We start from the raw sequence: 19097 nt of genomic DNA on the forward strand, positions 1-19097 counted from the left end.
GTATGGTACTTGTTGAAACCATGATGTCACGCAAGGTGTAGGAAAGACTAAGTGAAACACGAAGGGAAGGGGGAAAGGGATCCCAGACTCTAGGGAAAGGGGGTAGAGGAGACCTCCTAGGCTGATCCAGTGTCACCCTGTCTCCACTAACGTCCCTATATTGGTTCTTTACCAATCGCCGCACGCAAACCTCGCCCTGTGTTTCCCTGGTCTTTGGCCCTGGTAGGGAAGTTAGGGAATGAGCGCTAGTCGATTCCCACTGACAACTAAAGACAACAAGGGGGAACAAACAAGGGAAGATAGCTTAGCTTTTAGTCGACTTCAGAGAGATGAGCACCCGTCCTCATAGCTCCAGAGAGGATGAAGTAATGCACTTGCTCCGAGCCTTCACAAGGGGTAATGTGTATCACCGGCACCTCCCTCTAGCAGACAGCAGGTATTTATACACCCAGGCCAGTGTGTTAATTAGCAAGAGGAAAGTAGTCGCTGGCTCCTAGAGAGACAGCCTCTAAGAAGGTGTCTGTAATGTCAAACGAAGAGATCTCCTGCAACCAACTGCAGGGCGACTGTCTGTCACTTCTGACACACCCGTGACACATGACCTCAGACTGTTCCACGTTGGCCTACAGGTCTTTGGATGTTTGATGTGGTGTTTGTTCCACCATTTGCACCAACCTTTGAAGACATCTCTTGTCAATTTCATCCCCCCCCCCCCACATCCAGGGAGGTTCTTGACGGTCCCATGCTTGGCAAACTTCTTAATAACATTGCGCACTGTTGAAACTGGGACACCAAGGTCTTTGGAAGTGGCCTTATACCCTGTGGAAGTCTTATGTTTGCTAATAATAGCAGTTCTGATGTCCTCAGACAGCTCTTTTGTCTTTACCATTGTGACAAAGGAACAGGATCTACCATGTGGCTTTTTAAAACACTGAAGTCCTGATTCATTGGCTAATTCATGTCACATGGGCACCGACAATCACAGGAGAATCTCTTTTGTGATTTACCACAGGCGAGTCACAATGTGTTTCCATACTAAATGAATGTAAAGGAGCCGATACCAGAGACCGCGGCTTTAGGGTTTTCTATTTTTCCCTCCCATTGTTTTTTGTTATAAATTGTTTCTCATTTGCTCTTTTGTATTTAACACGAGTCTCTATACAAAAAACTGTTTCACTGGATTCATTTTATCCAGGAGATTTTCCACATTCTGTCCTTACACTTCATGGGGCCAATAACCAGGAGCAGGACTGTACAGTACCTGAGTAATACTGATATATAGTACCTAAATACTGCTATACAGTGCCGAAATAATACCACTATACAGTACATCAGTAAGTATATGTACTACCCAAATAATGAATATTCAGTACCTGAGTAATAGTGATATGTACTGCCAAATAATGCTGCTATACACTACCTGAGTATATGTACTGCCAAATAATGCTGCTATACACTACCTGAGTATATGTACTGCCAAATAATGCTGCTATACACTACCTGAGTATATGTACTACCCAAATAATGCTGCTATATACTACCTGAGTATATGTACTGCCAAATAATGCTGCTATACACTACCTGAGTATATGTACTGCCAAATAATGCTGCTATACACTACCTGAGTATATGTACTGCCCAAATAATGCTGCTATATACTACCTGAGTATATGTACTACCCAAATAATGCTGCTATACACTACCTGAGTATATGTACTGCCAAATAATGCTGCTATACACTACCTGAGTATATGTACTGCCCAAATAATGCTGCTATATACTACCTGAGTATATGTACTGCCAAATAATGCTGCTATACACTACCTGAGTATATGTACTACCCAAATAATGCTGCTATACACTACCTGAGTATATGTACTACCCAAATAATGCTGCTATACACTACCTGAGTAATAGTGATATATACTACCCAAATAATGCTGCTATACACTACCTGAGTATATGTACTACCCAAATAATGCTGCTATACACTACCTGAGTATATGTACTACCCAAATAATGCTGCTATACACTACCTGAGTAATAGTGAGATGTACTACCCAAATAATGCTGCTATACACTACCTGAGTATATGTACTACCCATATAATGCTGCTATACACTACCTGAGTAATAGTGAGATGTACTACCCAAATAATGCTGCTATACACTACCTGAGTATATGTACTACCCAAATAATGCTGCTATACACTACCTGAGTAATAGTGAGATGTACTACCCAAATAATGCTGCTATACACTACCTGAGTATATGTACTACCCAAATAATGCTGCTATACACTACCTGAGTATATGTACTGCCCAAATAATCCATTCACTTTATCTACAAATGTGAAAATTATTTTCCTATCATCCCATCTTTTTCTGAGGTTTGTCTTTTCAGTTCTGGATTGTTCCCTCGGCTTTGTCAGGCCTCAGCTTTGCAGGACGTTACGGCACTGTTCCTCTGAGCCTGACTAATATTCTCTCCAGATCTATAGATGCTCTTCTGACTGTCTCGTTTGCTACTTATGATTCGTGCAGTCACATCTTTCTCTCGCTCGAGGTCTATAACCTGTACAGTTCTCCCTGACGTGTTGATGTCTGAAGAACGGGCTTCTTATCATTTCAGTAAACTGTTTCGGCATAACTAATTGCTCATTCAGGACTCAGTCATGGTCTTTTAGGAGGGGCAGTCCCTCGTGTCTGAGGAGAACCAGTCTATGGCCCCCCATTGTCATAGTCACTTGTTGGAGTTTCCCCCGTCAGCTCCCACTTATTGTGTTACTTTCCTCCCCACTCCATGTGGACAAATGTGGGGAATGTGGAGTGCTGTCTCCTGGTGGCGCTATATGCATTATAGGAGCATTTGGGACATTGGGCTTTGGGTCTGTGTGCCCCACTATTCATACAACTATCTCTCGATCCTGTCCATGTCCACCGTCATGGTCCGTTATAGGGAGGAGGTGCTCGTGGTTCTGTCCCAGTCTGTCCAGTCCATTGTCAAAACATTCACACAACACTATTTTACTTTGTGTTTTTTTCCCACTTCCCGCACTAAATTACTTCCTCAGCCACATTCTTTAAACTGCTCATCTTCAGCCATGGTCTTCTGCCTGAACACATGCAGACCAGACCCCCTGTGGGGCAATTTCAGCCTTTTCCGCATTCTTTTCCGCATTCTTTTCAGCATTCTTTTCAGCATTCTTGCCTTGACATCATCTGAACACTCTTCTTGCCGTCTTTCTTTTAACTGTATCTGTATCCATTTACTCCCAAGCTCCTCGGGTCTGGCTCTAGGCACTCCGACTCCCTGGAAGCTTACATCAGTGCAAGCACAATTTTTCTCATATGCAGGCACACACCAAAGACATTAAAAACCTTATAATTCATAAACAAGAGGGTCATCAAAGCCACTTAAAACCCTACAAAAATCCAGCAAATGGACTAAAAGATACCCTTCTTGTTGAGTTGATCATTCTCAACAATCAAATAGCAACATTAACAATCCTCCAAGTACCACTATATTTCACACAGTTCAAAAAGGCACAGGTAACTCTTCCCAGTTCTTCGAACAGACTATTTAATGCAAAGTAACTCACCCGGAATGGAGGTAGACCAACTCTCAGTAAATAAACAAATGACCTTATGCTGCCGCTTTAAAATTCATTTTTTCAGGAGGGTCCATTCTTACCTGTGATCCAGATGGTATAATGCATGTATGATCTGGGGTTCTGGCAGCAAATTCTGTGAACGAAATACACACTCTTCTATGCTTTTTGAACTCCAAATTATTATTATTTTTTACGAATGCTGGGAAAATCAATGCAGCACAATCTTGTATAATGTACTCAGGACTTCTGCTTTATCAACACATATAGGTACATTAAATAGGGTCACAGACAAAGAAAAAGTTCCTTTTGAACCATGAGCCAATAGGAACTTTAGGGGCGTGAATACTAATGTTATCTTCCCCGCCTATCAGTGTTATTTGATCACCATTACACAGAAGTTGCGAGACCAAATGAATACTACGAACTCAAAATAGATTCTGTTCTCTAACAATATCAACATACATTACCTGAGAAACACTGATATGTAGTACTCAAATAATACTGCTATGTAGTGCAGAAATAATACTACCATAGAAATCCAGCCAAACAACGACACACATAATACTGTCATTTAGTACTGCCATATATGTCAAAACGCCATCATGCGTCCCTTATTCACAACATTAATTTCTCTGGAGGATTTTGCTGCATCTCTGAGGAATCGGTTGTGTGTCCTTACTGAAGAACCGCCACTACGTACCCTGAGCCTCCTCATCACCGCCTGCCAGGTACTGGAAATAAGCCGCAAGGTAAGAGCACAGGCCACGTACACCCAGCAGGGAGATGTCACTGACAAGCAGGGGTCTCTGTGTGTGATGTGAAGGTCTGGGGGGTATTCTAGTATAATCACATGTCCTGTGTGTGATGTGAAGGTCTGGGGGGTATTCCAGTATAATCACATGTCGTGATGTGAAGGTCTGGGGGGTATTCTAGTATAATCACATGTCCTGTGTGTGATGTGAAGGTCTGGGGGGTATTCTAGTATAATCACATGTCCTGTGTGTGTGTGTGGGTATTCCAGTATAATCACATGTCCTGTGTGTGTGTGTGGGTATTCCAGTATAATCACATGTCCTGTGTGTGTGTGTGTGTGGGTATTCCAGTATAATCACATGTCCTGTGTGTGTGTAGGGGGGGTACTCCAGTATAATCACATGTCCTGTGTGTGTGGGGGGGGGGACTCCAGTATAATCACATGTCCTGTGTGTGATGTGAAGGTCTGGGGGGTATTCCAGTATAATCACATGTCCTGTGTGTGTGTGGGGGGGGGGGGTATTCCAGTATAATCACGTGTCCTGCGTGTGTGTGTGTGGGGGGGGGGGGGGTTACTCCAGTATAATCACATGTCCTGTGTGTGATGTGAAGGTCTGGGGGGTATTCTAGTATAATCACATGTCCTGTGTGTGATGTGAAGGTCTGGGGGGTATTCTAGTATAATCACATGTCCTGTGTGTGATGTGAAGGTCTGGGGGGTATTCCAGTATAATCACATGTCCTGTGTGTGATGTGAAGGTCTGGGGGGTATTCCAGTATAATCACATGTCCTGTGTGTGATGTGAAGGTCTGGGGGGTATTCAAGTATAATCACATGTCCTGTGTGTGATGTGAAGGTCTGGGGGGTATTCAAGTATAATCACCTGTCCTGTGTGTGATGTGAAGGTCTGGGGGGTATTCTAGTATAATCACATGTCCTGTGTGTGTGATGTGAAGGTCTGGGGGGTATTCTAGTATAATCACATGTCCTGTGTGTGATGTGAAGGTCTGGGGGGTATTCCAGTATAATCGCATTTCCTGTGTGTGATGTGAAGGTCTGGAGGGTATTCTAGTATAATCACCTGTCCTGTGTGTGATGTGAAGGTCTGGGGGGTATTCTAGTATAATCACATGTCCTGTGTGTGTGATGTGAAGGTCTGGGGGGTATTCTAGTATAATCACATGTCCTGTGTGTGATGTGAAGGTCTGGGGGGTATTCCAGTATAATCACATGTCCTGTGTGTGATGTGAAGGTCTGGAGGGTATTCTAGTATCATCACATGTCCTGTGTGTGATGTGAAGGTCTGGGGGGTATTCTAGTATCATCACATGTCCTGTGTGTGTGTGTGGGGGGGGGTATTCCAGTATAATCACATGTCCTGTGTGTGTGTGTGTGGGGGGGTATTCCAGTATAATCACATGTCCTGTGTGTGTGTGGGGGGGGGGTATTCCAGTATAATCACATGTCCTGTGTGTGTGGGGGGGGTATTCCAGTATAATCACATGTCCTGTGTGTGTGTGTGTGGGGGTATTCCAGTATAATCACATGTCCTGTGTGTGTGTGTAAGGGGGGTACTCCAGTATAATCACATGTCCTGTGTGTGTAAGGGGGGTATTCTAGTATCATCACATGTCCTGTGTGTGTGTGTGGGGGGGGGTATTCCAGTATAATCACATGTCCTGTGTGTGTGTGGGGGGGGGGTATTCCAGTATAATCACATGTCCTGTGTGTGTGGGGGGGGTATTCCAGTATAATCACATGTCCTGTGTGTGTGTGTGTGGGGGTATTCCAGTATAATCACATGTCCTGTGTGTGTGTGTAAGGGGGGTACTCCAGTATAATCACATGTCCTGTGTGTGTAAGGGGGGTATTCCAGTATAATCACATGTCCTGTGTGTGTGTGTGGGGGTATTCCAGTATAATCACATGTCCTGTGTGTGTAGGTATTCCAGTATAATCACATGTCCTGTGTGTGTGGGTGGGTATTCCAGTATAATCACATGTCCTGTGTGTGTGGGGGGGTATTCCAGTATAATCACATGTCCTGTGTGTGATGTGAAGGTCTGGGGGGTACTCCAGTATAATCACATGTCCTGTGTGTGTGTGGAGGGGGGTACTCCAGTATAATCACATGTCCTGTGTGTGTGTGTGGGGGTATTCCAGTATAATCACATGTCCTGTGTGTGTGTGTGTGGGTATTCCAGTATAATCACATGTCCTGTGTGTGTGGGGGGTATTCCAGTATAATCACATGTCCTGTGTGTGATGTGAAGGTCTGGGGGGTATTCCAGTATAATCACATGTCCTGTGTGTGTGTGTGGGTATTCCAGTATAATCACATGTCCTGTGTGTGTGTGTGGGTATTCCAGTATAATCACATTGTCCTGTGTGTGGGGGGGGGGGGGTACTCCAGTATAATCACATGTCCTGTGTGTGATGTGAAGGTCTGGGGGGTATCCAAGTATAATCACATGTCCTGTGTGTGTGTGTGTGGGGGGGGGGTATTCCAGTATAATCACATGTCCTGTGTGTGTGTGTGGAGGGGTTACTCCAGTATAATCACATGTCCTGTGGGGGGGGGGGTTACTCCAGTATAATCACATGTCCTGTGTGTGATGTGAAGGTCTGGGGAGTATTCTAGTATAATCACATGTCCTGTGTGTGATGTGAAGGTCTGGGGGGTATTCCAGTATAATCACATGTCCTGTGTGTGATGTGAAGGTCTGGGGGGTATTCCAGTATAATCACATGTCCTGTGTGTGATGTGAAGGTCTGGGGGGTATTCAAGTATAATCACATGTCCTGTGTGTGATGTGAAGGTCTGGGGGGTATTCAAGTATAATCACCTGTCCTGTGTGTGATGTGAAGGTCTGAGGGGTATTCTAGTATAATCACATGTCCTGTGTGTGTGATGTGAAGGTCTGGGGGGTATTCTAGTATAATCACATGTCCTGTGTGTGATGTGAAGGTCTGGGGGGTATTCCAGTATAATCACATGTCCTGTGTGTGATGTGAAGGTCTGGAGGGTATTCTAGTATAATCACATGTCCTGTGTGTGATGTGAAGGTCTGGGGGGTATTCCAGTATAATCACATGTCCTGTGTGTGATGTGAAGGTCTGGGGGGTATTCCAGTATAATCACCTGTCCTGTGTGTGATGTGAAGGTCTGGGGGGTATTCTAGTATAATCACATGTCCTGTGTGTGTGATGTGAAGGTCTGGGGGGTATTCTAGTATAATCACATGTCCTGTGTGTGTGATGTGAAGGTCTGGGGGGTATTCTAGTATAATCACATGTCCTGTGTGTGTGATGTGAAGGTCTGGGGGGTATTCTAGTATAATCACATGTCCTGTGTGTGATGTGAAGGTCTGGAGGGTATTCTAGTATAATCACATGTCCTGTGTGTGTGATGTGAAGGTCTGGAGGGTATTCTAGTATAATCACATGTCCTGTGTGTGTGATGTGAAGGTCTGGGGGGTATTCTAGTATAATCACATGTCCTGTGTGTGATGTGAAGGTCTGGGGGGTATTCTAGTATCATCACATGTCCTGTGTGTGTGTGGGGGGGTGTATTCCAGTATAATCATATGTCCTGTGTGTGTGTGTGTGGGGGGGGGTATTCCAGTATAATCACATGTCCTGTGTGTGTGTGTGGGGGGGGGTATTCCAGTATAATCACATGTCCTGTGTGTGTGTGTGGGGGGGTATTCCAGTATAATCACATGTCCTGTGTGTGTGTGTGTGGGGGGGGTATTCCAGTATAATCACATGTCCTGTGTGTGGGGGGGGGGGTATTCCAGTATAATCACATGTCCTGTGTGTGATGTGAATGTCTGGGGGGTATTCTAGTATAATCACATGTCCTGTGTGTGATGTGAAGGTCTGGGGGGTATTCTAGTATAATCACATGTCGTGTGTGTGATGTGAAGGTCTGGGGGGTATTCTAGTATAATCACATGTCCTGTGTGTGATGTGAAGGTCTGGGGGGTATTCTAGTATAATCACATGTCGTGTGTGTGATGTGAAGGTCTGGAGGGTATTCTAGTATAATCACATGTCCTGTGTGTGGGGGGGGTATTCTAGTATAATCATGGCCTCGGTTTCGCAGGTCCTCGGTTACGCCTGTGTGTACAGTTATTATAATCAGGATTCGGAGCGGATCGATGTCCTGGAGTCACAGACCGAGAATCTGGAATTCCACGTGAACGCTCTTCAGATTCTGCTTGGTGAGAACCTGCTGTGTGCAGTTCGTGAGAGGTTAGGGATCCTCACTGTGGTGGTTTTTGTATGATGGGTTGTCATTACTGTTCCCCCCCCTCTTCGCAGAGTTCAGCCTTCTGCAGAGTGAGGACCTCGCCTGTTCTGTGCGGCTCCTCGGTGCTGATAAGTACAACAGTGGACTGGAACTGGTCAGAAGAGTCCAAGAGCGACTGAAGGGCATCCTGCAGTACTCCACCCAGGTGAGCCTCCCACAGTCTCAAACAGTACACAGCAGAGGCCATCTTCCTGCACTGTGTGTCATATATATACAGTGGTGGCCAAAAGTATTGGCACCCCTGCAATTCTGTCAGATAATACTCAGTTTCTTCCTGACAATGATTGCAATCACAAATTCTTTGGTCTTATTCTCTTCATTTAATTTGCTTGCAAGGAAAAAACACAAAAGAGAATGAAGCAAAAATCAAATCATTGATCATTTCACACAAAACTCCAAAAATGGGCCAGACAAAAGTATTGGCACCCTCAGCCTAATACTTAGTTGCACAACCTTTAGCCAAAATAACTGCGAACAACCGCTTCCGGTAACCATCAATGAGTTTCTTAAAATGCTCTGCTGGAATTGTAGACCATTCTTCTTTGGCAAACTGCTCCAGGTCCCTGATATTTGAAGGGTGCCTTCTCCAAACTGCCATTTTGAGATCTCTCCACAGGTGTTCTATGGGATTCAGGTCTGGACTCATTGCTGGCCACCTTAGAAGTCTCCAGTGCTTTCTCTCAAACCATTTTATAGTGCTTTTGGAAGTGTGTTTTGGGTCATTGTCCTGCTGGAAGACCCATGACCTCTGAGGGAGACCCAGCTTTCTCACACTGGGCCCTACATTATGCTGCAAAATTTGTTTGTAGTCTTCAGACTTCATAATGCCATGCACACGGTCAAGCAGTCCAGTGCCAGAGGCAGCAAAGCAACCCCAAAACATCAGGGAACCTCCGCCATGTTTGACTGTAGGGACCGTGTTCTTTTCTTTGAATGCCTCTTTTTTTTTTCCTGTACACTCTGTTGATGCTTTTTCCCAAAAAGCTCTACTTTTGTCTCATCTGACCAGAGAACATTCTTCCAAAACGTTTTAGGCTTTCTCAGGTAAGTTTTGGCAAACTCCAGCCTGGCTTTTTTATGTCTCGGGGTAAGAAGTGGGGTCTTCCTGGGTATCCTACCATACAGTCCCTTTTCATTCAGACGTCAACAGATAGTAAGGGTTGACACTGTTGTACCCTCGGACTGCAGGGCAGCTTGAACTTGTTTGGATGTTAGTCGAGGTTCTTTATCCACCATCCGCACAATCTTGCGTTGAAATCTCTCGTCAATTTTTCTTTTCCGTCCACATCTAGGGAGGTTAGCCACAGTGCCATGGGCTTTACACTTCTTGATGACACTGCGCACGGAAGACACAGGAACATTCAGGTCTTTGGAGATGGACTTGTAGCCTTGAGATTGCTCTGCTTCCTCACAATTTGGTTTCTCAAGTCCTCAGACAGTTCTTTGGTCTTCTTTCTTTTCTCCATGCTCAATGTGGTACACAAGGACACAGGACAGAGGTTGAGTCAACTTTAATCCATGTTAACTGGCTGCAAGTGTGATTTAGTTGTTGCCAACACCTGTTAGGTGCCACAGGTAAGTTACAGGTGCTGTTAATTACACCAATTAGAGAAGCAGCACAGGATTTTTCAAACAGTGCCAATACGTTTGTCCACCCCCTTTTTTAGGTTTGGTGTGGAATTGTATCCAATTTGGCTTTAGGACAATTCTTTTTGTGTTTTTTTCATTGAAGACAAATTAAATGAAGAGAATAAGACCAAAGAATTTGTCATTGCAATCATTTTCAGGAAGAAACTGAGTATTATCTGACAGAATTGCAGGGGTGCCAATTTGATCCCTTGCTGTTTTTGTAAGTTTGCCCACTGACAAAGACATGAACAGTCTATAATTTTAAGGGTAGGTTTATTTTAACATTGAGAGATAGAATATCCAAAAAAATAAATAAAATCACATTGTAAAAATTAGATAATTTTTTTTTGCTTTTTGCGGTGAGAAATAAGTATTTGATCCCCTACAAACCATTATGAGTTCTGGCTCCTACAGAGCAGTTAGACGCTCCTAATCAACTCGTTACCTGCATTACAGACCGCTGTCTTACATAGTCATCTGTATAAAAGACTCCTGTCCACAGACTCAATCAGTCAGACTCTAACCTCTACAACATGGGCAAGACCAAAGAGCTTTCTAAGGACGTCAGGGACAAGATCATAGACCTGCACAAAGCAGGAATAGGCTACAAAACTATAGGTAAGACGCTGGGTGAGAAGGAGACAACTGCTGGTGCAATAGTAAGAAAATGGAAGAAATACAAAATGACTGTCAATCGACATCGATCTGGGGCACCATGCAAAATCTCACCTCGTGGGGTATCCTTGATCATGAGGAAGGTGAGAGATCAGCCTAAAACTACACAGGGGCAACTTGTTAATGATCTCCAGGCAGCTGGGACCACAGTCACCAAGAAAACCATTGGTAACACATTACACCTTAAAGGTTTAAAATCCTGCAGTGCCCGCAAGGTCCCCCTGCTCATGAAGGCACATGTGCAGGCCCGTCTAAAGTTTGCCAATGAACACCTGGATGATTCTGTGAGTTATTGGGAGAAGGTGTTGTGGTCAGATGAGACAAAAATGTAGCTCTTTGGCGTTAACTCAACTCGCCGTGTTTGGACGAAGAAGAAGGATGAGTACAACCCTAAGAACATCGTCCCACCCGGGAAGCATGGTGGGGGAAACATTTCTGCAAAGGGGACATGACTACTGCACTGTACTGAAGGGAAGATGGGTGGTGGTATGTGTCGTGAGATTTTGGCCAACAACCTCCTTCCCTCAGCATTGAAGATGGGTCGTGGCTGGGTCTTCCAGCAAGACAATGACCCAAAACATACAGCCAAGGCAACAAAGGAACAGCTCAAAAAGAAGCACAGTAAGGTCATGGAGTGGCCTAGCCGGTCTCCAGATCTTAATCCCATAGAAAACTTATGGAGGGAGTTGAGCTCCGAGTTGCCAAGCGACAGCCTCAAAATCTGAATGATTTAGAGATGATCTGCAAAGAGGAGTGGACCAAAACTCCTCCTGACATGTGCGCAACCCTCATCATCAACTACAAACAACATCTGACTGCTGTGCTGCCAACAAGGGTTTTGCCACCAAGTATTAAGTGTTGTTTGCCAGAGGGATCAAATACTTATTTCTCACTGCAAAATGCAAAAAAAATGATCTAATTTATACAATGTGATTTTCTTGATTTGTTTTTGGATATTCTATCTCTCAATGTTAATTATAGACACACACATAGCTCTGGCAAAAGTGAAGCGACCACTGCAGAGTTTTCTCTACATGTCTGGCCGCCATTCCTTCCAGTATCAGTTGATTTCCACCCACCGTCCACCTCCTTCTACTTAATGTGCTTCTGATTCGGTGATCACCTGAACCAAATCTTATGTATCGAGGGAAAGTATAAAAAACCCTGCTGTGCTCTTCACAATCCTCTTGCAATAGGACAAGCTGGATGGCAAAACAAGTGCTGGGACTAGCCCAAGAGTAACTTGAATGAAAAAATAACTTGTAACCATGCCAAAGGAGGTGGAAAGAAAAGTCTCGAGTGAGGAAAAGAAGGGCTCAATTCTAAGCAGAGGGATACAGGGAGCATCATGTTGTCTCCATCCTTAAAATTTTGAAGACGGCGGCCCATTACAACAAGGTCAAGCAGCGGACATTGGGGACAACAAAGCTACAGACCAGCAGAGGGCGAGAGGGACTCTCCACTGACCGGGATGACCGTCATCTTATTCCAATGTCACTCAGCAACCGCAGGATGACCTCAAGTGACCTACAAAAGGAATGGCAGCTGGGGTGAAGAGCACGGCAAGAACAGTTGGTAACCGGCTCCTAGAGGCCTCAAGTCATGTAAAGCTAGAGAAAAGCCTTTCATCAATGAGAAGCAAAGGAGAGCCAGGCTGAAGATGGCCAAAGACCAGAAGGATTGGACCATGGAGGACTGGAGTAAGGTAATCTTCTCTGATGAGTCTAATTTTCAGCTTTGCCCAACACCTGGTCGTCTAATGGTTAGACGGAGACCTGGAGAGGCATACAAGCCTCAGTGTCTGCACCCATTGTGAAATTTGGTGGAGGATCGGTGATGATCTGGGGATGCTTCAGCAAGGCTGGAATTGGGCGGGTTAATCTTTGTGAAGGACTTAAGAATCAAGCCGCGTACAAGGTTATCCTGGAAAAACACTTGCTTCCTTCTGCTCAGGCAATGGTCCCCAACTCTGAGGACAACGCCCCATGCCACACAGCTAGGTCAATCAATGTGTGGATGAAGGAGCATCAAGACCCTGTCATGGCCGCCCAATCTCCGGACCTGAACCCCATTGAAAACCTCTGGAATGTAATCAAGAGGAATATGGATAGTCACAAGCCATCAAACACAGAAGAACTGCTTACATTTATGTGCCAGGAGTGGCTTAAGGTCACCCAAAAGCGTGTGAAAGACTGGTGGAAAGCAGCCAAGACGCATGAAAGCTGCGAATAACAATCATGGTTATTCCACCAAATATTGATGTCTGAACTCTTCCTGAGTTATAACAGGAGGATTGCTGTTTCTAAATGAATAAGAACTTGTTTTCTCTGCATTATTTGAGGTCTGGAAGCACTGGCTCTCTGATCTCTGCTTCTCTGATCTCTGCTTCTCTGATCTCTGCTTCTCTGATCTCTGCTTCTCTGATCTCTGCTTCTCTGATCTCTGCTTCTCTGATCTCTGCTTCTCTGATCTCTGTATCTCTGCTTCTCTGATCTCTGCTTCTCTGATCTCTGCATCTCTGCTTCTCTGATCTCTGCTTCTCTGATCTCTGCTTCTCTGATCTCTGCTTCTCTGATCTCTGTATCTCTGCTTCTCTGATCTCTGCTTCTCTGATCTCTGCTTCTCTGATCTCTGTATCTCTGATCTCTGTATCTCTGCTTCTCTGATCTCTGCTTCTCTGATCTCTGTATCTCTGCTTCTCTGTATCTCTGCTTCTCTGATCTCTGCTTCTCTGATCTCTGCTTCTCTGATCTCTGCTTCTCTGATCTCTGCTTCTCTGATCTCTGCTTCTCTGTATCTCTGATCTCTGTATCTCTGCTTCTCTGTATCTCTGCTTCTCTGTATCTCTGCTTCTCTGTATCTCTGCTTCTCTGATCTCTGCTTCTCTGTATCTCTGCTTCTCTGATCTCTGCTTCTCTGTATCTCTGCTTCTCTGCTTCTCTGTATCTCTGCTTCTCTGATCTCTGCTTCTCTGTATCTCTGCTTCTCTGTATCTCTGCTTCTCTGATCTCTGTATCTCTGCTTCTCTGTATCTCTGCTTCTCTGTATCTCTGCTTCTCTGTATCTCTGCTTCTCTGTATCTCTGCTTCTCTGTATCTCTGCTTCTCTGTATCTCTGCTTCTCTGTATCTCTGCTTCTCTGATCTCTGCTTCTCTGATCTCTGTATCTCTGCTTCTCTGATCTCTGTATCTCTGCTTCTCTGATCTCTGTATCTCTGCTTCTCTGTATCTCTGCTTCTCTGTATCTCTGCTTCTCTGTATCTCTGCTTCTCTGTATCTCTGCTTCTCTGTATCTCTGCTTCTCTGTATCTCTGCTTCTCTGATCTCTGCTTCTCTGTATCTCTGCTTCTCTGTATCTCTGCTTCTCTGTATCTCTGCTTCTCTGATCTCTGCTTCTCTGATCTCTGCTTCTCTGTATCTCTGCTTCTCTGATCTTTGCTTCTCTGATCTTTGCTTCTCTGATCTCTGTATCTCTGCTTCTCTGTATCTCTGCTTCTCTGTATCTCTGCTTCTCTGTATCTCTGCTTCTCTGTATCTCTGCTTCTCTGCATCTCTGTATCTCTGCATCTCTGTATCTCTGCTTCTCTGTATCTCTGCTTCTCTGTATCTCTGCTTCTCTGTATCTCTGCTTCTCTGTATCTCTGCTTCTCTGTATCTCTGCTTCTCTGTATCTCTGCTTCTCTGTATCTCTGCTTCTCTGATCTCTGCTTCTCTGATCTCTGCTTCTCTGATCTTTGCTTCTCTGTATCTCTGCTTCTCTGTATCTCTGCTTCTCTGTATCTCTGCTTCTCTGATCTCTGCTTCTCTGTATCTCTGCTTCTCTGTTTCTTTGCTTCTCTGTTTCTCTGCTTCTCTGTTTCTCTGCTTCTCTGCTTCTCTGTTTCTCTGCTTCTCTGTTTCTCTGCTTCTCTGTTTCTCTGCTTCTCTGCTTCTCTCCTCTGTTTCTCTGATCTCTGCTTCTTTGCTTCTCTGCTTCTTTGCTTCTCTTATCTCTGCTTCTCTGTTTCTCTTCTTCTGTTTCTCTGCTTCTTTGCTTCTCTGATCTCTGCTTCTCTGATCTCTGCTTCTGTTTCTCTTCTTCTCTGTTTCTCTTCTTCTCTGTTTCTCTTCTTCTCTGTTTCTCTGCTTCTCTGTTTCTCTGCTTCTCTGTTTCTCTGCTTCTCTGTTTCTCTTCTTCTCTGTTTCTCTGCTTCTTTGCTTCTCTGATCTCTGCTTCTGTTTCTCTTCTTCTCTGTTTCTCTTCTTCTCTGTTTCTCTTCTTCTCTGTTTCTCTGCTTCTCTGTTTCTCTGCTTCTCTGTTTCTCTGCTTCTCTGTTTCTCTTCTTCTCTGTTTCTCTGCTTCTTTGCTTCTCTGATCTCTGCTTCTGTTTCTCTGCTTCTCTGTTTCTCTGCTTCTCTGTTTCTCTGCTTCTCTGTATCTCTGCTTCTCTGTTTCTCTGCTTCTTTGCTTCTCTGATCTCTGCTTCTCTGTTTCTCTGCTTCTCTGTTTCTCTGCTTCTTTGCTTCTCTGATCTCTGCTTCTCTGATCTCTGCTTCTCTGTTTCTCTGCTTCTCTGTTTCTCTGCTTCTTTGTTTCTCTGATCTCTGTTTCTCCGCTTCTCTGTTTCTTTTTTATTATTTTGACGATTTCTCATTTGCTGCAAATAAATACAAAATTTTTAGCTTTGAATATCGGAGACTTGTCAGAAGTTTATAGAATAAAACAGCAATGTACATTTTACTCAAAAATATACCTAGAAAGAGACAAATCAGAGCAAATGAAAGTTTTGCAGTGGTCTCTTAGTTTTTGCCAGAGCTGTATATATATATGGGCATGGAGAGAGGGTGAACATTCATGGCCTTTAACATCGGGCACAAGCAATCGCCCGGCAGCAGCAGGAGCCGCACTGTGGATACACTGTGTGCCGCTATTAAGGAGCATGAACATTCAGTGCTCCCCACGCCCATGGGGAGCAGTGAATATTCGTTTTCTTTAACAGCGGGGACTGTGTAGGCTGCAGCAGGCGGCTACTGCCTCCTGTGCCCCGCTCCTCCATCGCTACCACTTCCCCCCGCAATATATGTATATATTACAGACCAAAAGTTTGGACACACCTTGTCATTTAAAGATTTTTCTGTATTTTCATGACTATGAAAATTGTACATTCACACTGAAGGCATCAAAACTATGAATTACCACATGTGGAATTATATACTTAACAAAAAAGTGTGAAACCACTGAAAATATGTCTTATATTCTAGGTTCTTCACAGTAGCCACCTTTTGCTTTGATGACTGCTTTGAACACTCTTGGCTTTCTCTTGATGAGCTTCAAGAAGTAGTCACCGGAAATGGTCTTCACTTCACAGGTGTGCTTTGTCAGGTTTAATAAGTAGGATTTCTTGCCTTATAAATGGGGTTGGGATCATCAGTTGTGTTGTGCAGAAGTCTGGTGGATACACAGCTGATAGTCCTACTAAATAGACTGTTAGAATTTGTATTATGGCAAGAAAAAAGCAGCTAAGTAAAGAAAAATGACTGGCCATCATTACTTTAAGAAATGAAGGTCAGTCAGTGCGAAAAATTGGGCAAACTTTAAAAGTGTCCCTAAGTGCAGTTGCAAAAACCATCAAGCGCTACAAAGAAACTGGCTCACATGAGGACCGCCCCAGGAAAGGAAGACCAAGAGTCACCTCTGCTTCTGAGGATAAGTTTATCCGAGTCACCAGCCTCAGAAATCACAGGTTAACAGCAGCTCAGATTAGAGACCAGATCAATGCCACACAGAGTTCTAGCAGCAGACACATCTCTACAACAACTGTTAAGAGGAGACTTTGTGCAGCAGGCCTTCATGGTAAAATAGCTGCTAGGAAACCACTGCTAAGGACAGGCAACAAGCAGAAGAGACTTGTCCATTCCTTGTGTTCTTTAGCCCAAACATTAGACCAGTGGAAATCTGTGCTTTGGTCTGATGAGTCCAAATTTGAGATCTTTGGTTCCAACCACCGTGTCTTTGTGCGACGCAGAAAAGGTGAACGGATGGACTCTACATGCCTGGTTCCCACCGTGAAGCATGGAGGAGGAGGTTTGATGGTGTGGGGGGCTTTGCTGGTGACACTGTTGGGGATTTATTCAAAATTGAAGGCATACTGAACCAGCATGGCTACCACAGCATCTTGCAGTGGCATGCTATTCCATCCGGTTTGCGTTTAGTTGGACCATCATTTATTTTTCAACAGGACAATGACTCCAAACACACCTCCAGGCTGAGTAAGGGCTATTTGACCAAGAAGGAGAGTGATGGGGTGCTACGCCAGATGACCTGGCCTCCACAGACACAAGACCTGAACCCAATCGAGATGGTTTGGGGTGAGCTGGACCGCAGAGTGAAGGCAAAAGGGCCAACAAGTGCTAAGCATCTCTGGGAACTCCTTCAAGATTGTTGGAAGACCATTTCCGGTGACTACCTCTTGAAGCACATCAAGAGAATGCCAAGAGTGTGCAAAGCAGTCATCAATGCAAAAGGGGGCTACTGTGAAGAGCCTAGAATATAAGACATATTTTCAGTTGTTTCACACTTTTTTGTTAAGTATATAATTCCACATGTGGTAATTCATAGTTTTGATGCCTTCAGTGTGAATGTACAATTTTCATAGTCAAGAAAATACAGAAAAATCTTTAAATGAGAAGGTGGTCTGTACTGTGTGTGTTTGTATGTGTGTGTGTGTGTGTGTATGTGTATATATATATATACACACACACACACACACACACACACACACACACTGCTCAAAAAAAATAGAGGGAACACTTATACAACAGAATATAACTCCAAGTAAATGAAACTTCTGTGAAATCAAACTGTCCACTTAGGAAGCAACACGGATTGACAATCAATGTCACCTGCCGCTGTGCAAATGGAATAGACAATAGATGGAAATTATTGGCAATTATCAAGACCCCCTCAATAAAGGAGTGGTTCTGCAGGTGGGGACCACAGACCACATCTCAGTAGCAATGCTTTCTGGCTGATGCTTTGGGTTGTTGCCCTCCTACGATCCCCCCCCCCCACGTCTCCTGGTGTACTGGCCTGTCTCCTGGTAGCGCCTCCTGCCTCTGGACACTACGCTGACAGACACAGCAAACCTTCTTGCCACAGCTCGCATTGATGTGCCATACTGGATGAGCTGCACTACCTGAGCAACTTCTGTGGGTTGTAGAGTCCGTCTCATGCTACCACGAGTGTGAAAGCACAACCAACATTCAAAAGTGACCAAAACATCAGCCAGAAAGCATTGCTACTGAGATGTGGTCTGTGGTCCCCACCTGCAGAACCACTCCTTTATTGAGGGGGTCTTGATAATTGCCAATAATTTCCATCTATTGTCTATTCCATTTGCACAGCAGCAGGTGACATTGATTGTCAATCAGTGTTGCTTCCTAAGTGGACAGTTAGATTTCACAGAAGTTTCATTTACTTGGAGTTATATTCTGTTGTTTAAGTGTTCCCTTTATTTTTTTGAGGTGTGTGTGTGTATATACATATATATATACACACACACACACACACACACACACACACACACACACACACACACACACACACACACACACACTACAGACCAAAAGTTTGGACACCTTCTCATTTAAAGATTTTTCTCTATTTTCATGACTCACTGGGCTAGCCTCCTGTGCTGACTCCTCTGTAGACGTGGACTGGGCTAGCCTCCTGTGCTGATTCCTCTGTAGATGTGGACTGGGCTAGCCTCGTGTGCTGACTCCTTTGTAGATGTAGACTGGGCTAGCCTCCTGGGCTGACTCCTCTGTAGATGTGGACTGGACTAGCCTCCTGCATCTTGTGTGCTGTAGACATGGACTGGGACTAGCTTCCTGTGCCCTGTCTCCTATAGACTGGGCTAGTCTTCTGTGCCATGTGTCTTGTAGATTTGGACTGGGCTAGCCTCCTGTGCTGACTCCTCTGTAGACGTGGACTGGGCTAGCCTCCTGTGCGGAGTCCTCTGTAGACGTGGACTGGGCTAGCCTCCTGTGCGGAGTCCTCTGTAGACGTGGACTGGGCTAGCCTGTGCGGAGTCCTCTGTAGACGTGGACTGGGCTAGCCTCCTGTGCGGAGTCC

The 19097-nt window shown here is 44.6% G+C and overlaps 1 protein-coding gene across 3 annotated transcripts in view; it reads left to right on the plus strand.

Annotated features, from left to right (window-relative positions):
• Positions 1–19097, plus strand: part of CUL9 (cullin 9) — a 171862-nt gene that overhangs the window by 130325 nt on the left and 22440 nt on the right. For 2 of the 3 annotated variants that reach the window (XM_073671636.1, XM_073671637.1), the window contains exons 36-38: positions 4251–4361; positions 8475–8592; positions 8693–8826. In XM_073671636.1, the coding sequence (XP_073527737.1) occupies positions 4251–4361; positions 8475–8592; positions 8693–8826 (363 nt within the window). The remainder of the gene's footprint in view (positions 1–4250; positions 4362–8474; positions 8593–8692; positions 8827–19097) is intronic. The other variant, XM_073671638.1, reaches the window with a different exon arrangement.

This window comes from Phyllobates terribilis, unplaced genomic scaffold (genome assembly GCF_046119375.1).
Source record: "Phyllobates terribilis strain yellow unplaced genomic scaffold, ASM4611937v1 Scaffold_3__8_contigs__length_932513732, whole genome shotgun sequence".
Taxonomy (NCBI): Eukaryota; Metazoa; Chordata; class Amphibia; order Anura; family Dendrobatidae; genus Phyllobates; species Phyllobates terribilis.